The sequence below is a fragment of the Teleopsis dalmanni genome, chromosome 2 (assembly GCF_002237135.1).
Source record: "Teleopsis dalmanni isolate 2A chromosome 2, ASM223713v2, whole genome shotgun sequence".
Lineage (NCBI taxonomy): Eukaryota > Metazoa > Arthropoda > Insecta > Diptera > Diopsidae > Teleopsis > Teleopsis dalmanni.
Window position 1 is genome coordinate 202,725,964 of NC_051847.1, and position 9,559 is coordinate 202,735,522.

Consider the following 9,559-nt stretch of genomic DNA (forward strand, 5'->3'; position numbering starts at 1 on the left):
ATAAATAAAATAAAACAAAGTGAACTGAACTCAAGTTAAAGTAATTTATAATTCATTTACTTCTTTGAAATTGTAGTACCTACACTTGTTCGATATTTATATCTGATTTATATGTATGTGATTTTCTGATATTGGTTAGACATGATATCATCGCTCGACTAATACCTATCAAAGTGTTTTTCATTTAATTTTGAATGTCACCTTCACTGAAAAAAGAAAAAAAAATTCTTTTACTATATTTTTTAATTTTTTCTGTAATATTGCATTTGCTTGTCAGTATTTCAACGCCAAGCAGTTGTGGAAAATTTCATATTAAACCTAAGCACATAGGTAGCTAAGCAGCTACCTAGTGATATTTGCATCCATTTATGCATTTTACGATGATAGTGTGTCATGCACACTGTTGGCATCATAAAAGGGATTAACGTATAAATTCAATTATGCACATGTAGATATGTAATTTTCAGATTTATGTGCGAATATTATAGTTTGTATTGGTTTATGGAATATCACAAGGTTAAAGTGGCGTAAAATGTGAAATTTTACAGCTTGGGATAGTGTAGTAAAATGAAATTCTATTGAATTTTTTGATATGTATGTAATTTAGTTGTACATAAATGTGTACCATAAAATTTGCTCAGATTTGCATTTATAGATATATAAATTAGGACATCAAATATTATACGAATTGTGTGAAGCTTCAACCATATTGATGTTCGAGCATGTTGCTACAACACTGCAACCCACTTGAAAATGTTCGAAGATCAATTGACGTTTGAACATTTGAATTTTTATAGACCCAAACAAAAAAAAAATTTAACTTAAGACAGTTGGAACATACTATGCCCTTAATTCAAATATTTGAATTCAAGTATACACAAGTTACTCCAGCACCTAATGTTCAAAGACTTCAAGGTACTAATAAAAATACTTGCTTTAAACAAAATTTAAGACTCCTAACATAGCCAAAAATTCAGTTGTGTTAATAATAGAATAAAGTTTGATTTCAAGGTTTAAGTTAAATTAGATAAAAGAAACCTTATATAGGAATTATTCAAATAATGGATAAGGATTACAGAACTAAGCATAGCTAATCAGGGGATAACAGGGATTTATTTAAAAGTATAAATGTTAGAGTTTCTCTTCCCATACATGACCTTGATATATATGGATGCTAATTTTGGCAGGTAGAAGCTCTGTTTCGAGGAATATTATGGGCTTTACTCAAACGAGTCTTCCTTTTTGGTTAGCACCAAATAACTATAACAGCTGCATTATTTTGCTCTATAAAGGGTAGTGTTACCTGTTGATATTCAATTTGAGACTATTCTAGCACATTATTATTAGTAAAAGGGATATTACACTGCGACTTAAAATATCTATTTCGGAACATTAAAGGATTGATATACATATATATAGAATTTATGATAGTATTTTATTGTGAAAGACGCAAGTAATTCTACAGTATGTACTTCACTAAAAGTGAACGTATCATCTTGTATTGATTATAAAATTAATAATTCTTTAATGGTTATTGCGTTACTTACTCTACTGAAAATTGTTAATAGACTCGTGATAGAGAAACTTTCTAAAATTATATCTATTTTTCTTTTAATTTCAAACTTCGAGATACTGAATTAATTCGTTATATTATAACAAATCTGAGTTATGAAATCTGAGTTATATTATAACAAATCTGAGTTATGAAAACATTGTGTAGTTCTAGAATCATAAAAATTCAGGCATTCTTAGAGACAATACCCATCAAACTCAGTAAATCATCCAAATATTCTTAAATTGTGATCATTCCTACCTTTGTCTCTAAGTGGTATATGATCATTCAAATTAAATGAGAATTTTTACGAAAATTGTTTGATTTTTATAGCTTTGAGTACCTAAATTTGGTAGTAAGGTCTATTAACAAATGAATCGCATTTCTTCATATTTTTCTAAGGTGTGAATAAAGTACGATCCCAAAAGATTTTATGTTAATTGCGTTACCTGAATTTACAATTTTGTGGTATAAATAAGACTACATAGTTCAAACATTTCATCAAATGTATTTGAACTTTTGTCCAACATACACGTAAAGTTTGTTAAAGAAATTAAGAATCTTTCAAAATGAGAGTTACAACGTTTAATTTTCAATTCTACTCATACAAAATGCCAACAAATAGAGAACTCGATTATGATGATGACATGGATGTTGATATGGATAATATCGATCATAATGGTAATAATTTGCAGACAGGTCATGACACGTTTACTATCGACGAGAATAAAGAAATTCCAAAACAGCCTGCGGTTTTTGAGAGAAATCTTCCAACAAATATGGTAGCTTGTGAAAACCCTAAAGTTCGATTTCGCACTAAAATTAAGGCCATGAGCAATAATTCATCCAGTACCACCAATACAGCAAAAGCACAACATCACGAATCTAGTGCAGTAAAAACAAACTCATCTTTGGAATTACGTGAGAAAATTTTGGAAATGTCTAAAAGAAATTCTGGTTCATTTGCTGATCAGTCATCCCTCATGCAAACAGCAACATCACTACACCAAGCTACAGTACTTCTCACAGCATATCGGTGCAAAAACACTGAAGACATAATGAAAATGGAATTCCATAGATCATGAAAATAAAATCGTCTTTTTTTATAATACTTCACCAAAACTACCAGAAATTATAAATATAAAACACTAAATGAATGGTCCACTCGTGCTGTCAATAACAATCGCATTAATACTCCAATGAAACGGCCTGAAGGAAGTAATAACTTGAGTAGCTTTTTTCAATCATATGATCAATTAACATCAACACCCTTGATGAAAACACCAACACCTCAAAAGTTTTCTGGTTCATCTTTCATTAATGGAATGAGAAATCCAACGAAGAGCTCAACCAAACGTTTGAATACTGTACAGAGTATCAATGGAGCAAAACCTCAAATGCATGCAGCTATGGAGGATCTTGATTTAGTTGTTCCCGTTAGACTCAGAGTAGCTGAGTATGAAAGACGCATTTCGATGGCTTAAAAACACTAATGGTTTTAAGTTAAAGAACTTAATTAATAATTTATGGAACTATAAAATAATGAAAAAAAAATTAAGCAACTTGAACTGAACAGTCCATTTTTCAGAATATGTAACAGAAGTGAATAAACTATAATGTCTTTACATTATAGTTTATTATGCAGTGCTATAATACAAATCTTTGAAGACAAATGTGTAGAGCTGAAGATATAATACAGCCGGATTTCGATGGTTTAAACACGTTAACAATTGTTTAAGACTCAAAGAATGTAATTAAAAACTTTTGACATTTATGTGCATCTATAAAGCAACATCTATAAACAACCTATGTGTAATAATGTGGAATAATTTAAATATGTAACCTTTTGTATACCATAATGTAATACTTTGAAGGTATCAAGCATACCATAATGTACATTACTTTTCTTCAAATAAAAATAACACTTGAATTTATAAATAATGGCATTTTATTGTAATTACATCATTCGAATGAGATAATTAAGATTAAGATCTTGAATACAATCTATCTATTTTAAATCTATCTATTTTATTTTCTATGATTACAATTGACGATTTCATAGAATTTATTATTCATACAGAAAATATAATTATTCAGAAAAGAGTTCTATAATTAAGAGAAAATGTATGATGAATGCAATTTTCAATATTTTAAACCTTTTTTAACACCCAAATGTTAAAGCAACATCATTGGAACTATGAAATGAAACTCCCACAATAATTGAACTTTTTTTTATTCGTTTGAGAAATAATGTAAGATGTATTTTATTTTGTATTTTATTTTGTTTGGATGATATAAATATTGCTTAAAGATTTTAAAATTACGTTCCTAGAAAAATGAGAGAGTACCCACGATTTGGCATACTGACCGAGATAGCAACTCATTGGTCTGTAACTCGGGGTTGTTAATTTCGAAAACCAGTTGTTAGAGTCCAAGTCTTATATGTTTTATACAAAAATAAATTGTTGATTTTATATATCTTAGGTGTAAGCCAGTTTTGTTGCTCTGGTCACAAATTAATCACAATTGGTAACGGAGAGTACTTACCAAGCAGTGGTTTGCAACTACCATATTCGCTTCCATATTCGCTGTTTTGCTTGTTCGCTTTGTTGTTGTTAAGAATTAATCTTAAATAACTTGGTTAATTATCCTAAAATACGTAGGCATAGAAAACATACATATCATTTGAATAGTATTTGAATAGTATAAATATTTATACAATTTTACTTGCTTTTGCAAAAATATACGAATATTATTATTCTAATAATAATTCTAAGTTTTTAAAGTTTTTTTGAGTTAAAATTATTTTTAGCTCATTTATAAAAAAAAATAATAATAAAGGAACAGGGTTTCGAGCCCCATTTTTTCTAATGCTTTCAAAATGAAATTGGACTCAATTTTTCTTAAATATATTTATGTTTAGTACTATTATATTAATACTATATATTATAGGTATTTATAGTTTATAAAAACAAGTAAATCGTTGTATTACTTTGTAGATTCTCACATGATAAATATCAATGGCACCATTATGATTCTACAGTTTAAGCAGCACTACCATATTGCTGCTAAGTATCAAAGTATTAAATATTGAAGACCACAAAGCACTATGATCTAATTAGATCAATTGTGTATTAAAGTAGAAATGTCTTTATTTTGTACTTCCGTTTTTACCGTTACTGACTTCAAATCTATATCATTTCAATGTATTATTTGGACATGATATATTACAGTTAAGAAAATAGATCTGGTTTTGGTGCTAATAGAAAGAAAAATAGAATATAAAATAGATTAAGAAAAATAGATTTGGTGCTAATAGAAATTAATTTTTGGCCGATTACATTAATGCAAAATATTTGTAATATTCATTTAATTACTTTTTGTATGTAAAGTATTATTCATATAATATATATCAATATAAAATACACAGCATTTGAAATATTTTTGCCTGCTGTTTTTCTATCCTTCCACCCAACGTTACTTAATCGAAACGCAGGTGCTTTGAATATGCAAATTGGATTTTATAGAAATTAAATTCGACTATATATTGTGGTTTACATTAAAAGTACATAGGCAGATACAAAATTGAAACCAAATCACCGGATTAAGTGCATTAAATAGAGAATTTATAATTATGCTGATTTAGTGGCAGTAAAATGTGGATTGTGCTTAGTTGGCGATTTTCTCTACTGCACTTATGACAGTAAATGTACATATATATATATGTATACCATATATCGTTTAAAAAAATTTATAAAATTTTTGTGTCAGCCTTTTAACTCTGGTATTTTTCTACATCAATAGGCAAAATATTTATCAATCAATGTCAATTGGTAAGTTTAAATGTTATAAGTAGAAAATTAATTTGAACTGATTTTGGATAAAATTAATTAAAATCAAATTAGCTCTTTAAAATTGACTTAATTATTAATGTGAATTTAATTTAATAGAGATTTTCTGGTAGAACTTTTATGAGTGTAAGTGGAAGTAGTTGAAAATTGATGTGTGTACTTAAAGAATATATAAATAAATTAATAATATCTATTATAAAACAATACTTAATACAATGTAATAAAATATTTTATACAAAATTAAAATAAAAACCGAAATAGGAATGGGAATAAACCCAGCTCCCAATGGAGCGGAGCACTGCGACCATTGTTAATCTTTTGGAATAGGAATAAACGGGGTACCAGCTCCCAACGGAGCGGAGCACTGCAACCATGGTTAATCTTTTGTGCTGCGATATAAAATTGTTGGTTCAATATATTAGTTATATTTAATTACTTTATTTCATATCATTGCATAATTGAATAGATGTATATGGGAGGTTTTTAGAGAAAAGCTACCTCTCACTAATAAAGTATGTGTCAAAGTCTTACCGTAACTCAGCAATTAGTTGACAGCAAAAGTCACTAATTTTCAAAAAAAAAATAGTGATGCTTTTATACTTATATTAAGAGTTAGCTTTTGACAAATAAAAATATTCTTGAAGCAAAAGAATGACTTATTGTTTTATTGAACTTAACTTGAACAAAGTCGTGCAGATATAAATGACACTCAATGTCTTTAGGTATCACATAAACATAACAAAATTCAAAAAATTGTCAAGCAATTGACCTTAAATTGTTAATTCAAAAAAAAGACACTACACCAATATTTAGGTTTGGCATTAATTCGGGAGTAGTAAATCGGGAATTAACTGAGAGGACAGCAATAAGAGAAATCCAATGAAAGCGAAACACTCGACTAAAAAGTGCATTCCACAACATTCAAATATTATATACGCTGAAAAGGATAAAAATTTTAGTATCAAATACTATATAGTATTATTGCTACATTCAGAATGAGAATATATACACATAAAAAAATTTTTTTTTCGTGTCCCAATTTGATGATAACAATAGCCAAATTGTTTTATGAATTGAATTGTTTTATGAATTGCTTATTGATGTATCGAATTCTCGAGATCTAGTCCTCAGCATATAATAGTAACTTGCAAATCTCTAAAAGAATGCCATAAGAAACGAAATTTGTTTTGAATAAAGTAGTAGTCGCCGAAACAGAGGTCCACTTCAAAGATTTCAATGAATTTTTGTATATGAAAGGAGTAAAAATTTTAAAAGGAAGTTGGGTGCAGTGAAGTCGATGATGTATAAAGGATACATATAATATTTTTAGACAGTAGAAAAAAAAAGTTTATTGAAGTGATATATGTTAATGTATTACTCTAATAATCATTGAATGAAGTTTTTCGTAACTGGCAAAGTAAAATAAAAATGACCTATTGATTATTACATATATCATAGCTGCATTAAGAGCTTAAATTGTATTAAAATTGAATTAGAATAAAAATACTTATAAATACAGCTTAATTTTACTCTAAATATTATATTTTATTATGTCAAAACAAAATAAATTTTTTACTAACCTCTTAATAATGATTATTACACAATTAAATAAATTTATTTAATTTACATTTATTTATTTAAAAATTTATTAAATTTAATAAACATTTTTTAAGGATTTTAAAAATTTTGTATTTAAAATTTATAGACGTTTACATGTCCTTTTTTTCACAGCACCTGATAATCCAATTGCACCACCCGTTATGCCCTCACATGCTGCTGGTGGTTATACGATATCTCAGGCACGGTTAGCGGAAATACGTTCTTACTTCATGTATTGGTATTTCGATCAGGATATGTATGGCGGACGTGGCGACTATCAATTTGATATACACGCTTCAATGACACAAATACACAAAAACTTGAATTTCCAGCTGCCGTTCTTTGGTTTCCGTTTCAATTACACACGAGTAAGTTCAATTTAAATAAAATATAAATAATCATAAATAATATAAATTAAAATATATAAATGACTTTTTTTATTGCAGCTATCACTTAATGGTTATTTGGAGTTCTCAGATCCACCAGAATACTTGACATATCCTTTGGTATTCCCCGTTAAAGATTGGCCTAAAAAGAATGATCCATCCTTCATTGGTATTTGGTTTTCGAAGTGTCGTGTCGGACGCATCTACGCAACTGATATCGACCAACGTACGCCCGGTGTATATTTCCGGTAAGTTTTGTGAAATTAGTTTCCGTTTATGCACATCAAACCAATAACGTGTAACGAAATTATAAACTCTTGCACACCAGTAATTTAAAATGCATAATTTTACTTAATTTCCTTTATTCTGTGCGAAACTTTAAATTGAAAGCCATTAAAATGCAAATGAATGAATCTTCATTGCTGAGCATGTAAAGTGCCAATAATACAAATAATACATGTTCACACACATTCATATTTACATTTAAATTTTTGCAATAATATTTTGTTTTTATTTTAATATGGCAATGTATTTCCTCTTGTTATTTATTACTTATTGTGTAAAAACTAATAAATATGAAACATTTACCTTTTATTGCATGACATTTTGCGGTTTTTACTCGTTATTATTGCCATTGCATGTTGCAAATTTACAATGCAAAACGCACCCAAACTGCACTTACGCAGGACGAGCGGGTTTGTGAGCATGTTTGCAAAGAGCCAGGGTATGTAGCAGTTTTCAAATGTGCCAAGAGGGACTTGAGGGACATGTAAAAAGTTTTTAAGCGCATAAGTATTGCATATTTGTTGTATTGCAAATAAATGCATTCTAGATTCCTTTATTTTGTTTTTATAATTGTTATGGATTATTCAGCTTTAGTTGTGGCTTCATAAAGGCAGTTATTGAAAGAACCAAGTAGAGAGTATTTGTTTAGAATTTGTTTCACAAATGCGTGCTTGATTGTGAAAATATTTCCATAAATGAGCACAGTTTTTTTTTTAAATTTTCAAATATTTGCATACAAATTAAAAAGTCATAAATTAAGAATTGTCATTGCCATATACTACTTAATTTCATTTTTATTTACATACACACAATAAAAACAATGCATTCGATTTAGCAAAAATTTATTAAAATATTCATAGTTTATATATTAATATTATTAATTTATGCTTTATTTTTTTTTATTTTAATAACAATTATAACACACATACATAGTACCATTGAATCTGAATACGGTAATAAGAAATCTGTTACCAACTCGTAGCCTACGTATTAAAAATTTCATTATGTCACAACGACGTCAACGGATAGTGTACACGTATATAGTGTATTCATATTAGCTGATATTTGTTCAAATATTTCAAAATTAAAAATTAAATAATTTAGTTGTTTGTTTATCTTTAAAATAGAATAAATAAATATTTGAGAAAAGAAAATGTTGATAAGATATATCATGTTGATTGTCTGAGCATTCTGTTTAATTGTAAAGAGTTACGAAAATGATACTTTAGGATTTAAATATGATTCTTTAATATAAATGTATTAAATATTAAAAAAATTCAACAATTTTTACTTAAATAATTAAATCAAGTATTAAAACTGCTTATTGTATTTAAATTGCTCTAAGAAATAGAATTTATACCCATAATGAATTAGAATTATAAGAATAATAAAATAAACTCCGTCACTTCTTTCTAAATTGCAGTTACTACTTGATCATATCATAAATCTAAACACTAATAAAAACTAAAGTTAAAGTGCCAGTCTACAGCATCTAAAAATCGAAAGCATAAAGGTTGAAATGGGAATTGGTATACTGTAAAAAATAGAGAGAAAAATCTGAAAAATATAAAAATACAGGAAATGTGTATATTAACATATTTAGTATTAATAAAGGATTTTTAATGTCTTACCATAGTTACTCATATAAAAAATCCTATAAGTATTACTATAAGTACCTTTTACATATTTGTATCTTTGAAATTTCAAAAAATATAACAATTTGTAGACAGATTCGAATAGCAAAGAAAAGACAATGAAAAAAATTTTATTTAATTTAATAAAATTTGGCTGACCATACAACACTGTTTTGAGTATTGCCAAGTACTCATTATAAGTGGTCTTAGGTTATATTCGAATTTCTTGCTTTGTTTATACTCCGTATATAA

General features: G+C 27.7%; 1 protein-coding gene across 1 annotated transcript in view; it reads left to right on the forward strand.

Moving 5' to 3' along the window:
• Window positions 1-9,559, forward strand: part of LOC119676581 (protein mesh-like) — a 27,082-nt gene that overhangs the window by 5,421 nt on the left and 12,102 nt on the right. The window contains exons 3-4 of the mRNA XM_038087823.1: window positions 7,135-7,370; window positions 7,449-7,636. Of these exons, the coding sequence (XP_037943751.1) occupies window positions 7,135-7,370; window positions 7,449-7,636 (424 nt within the window). The remainder of the gene's footprint in view (window positions 1-7,134; window positions 7,371-7,448; window positions 7,637-9,559) is intronic.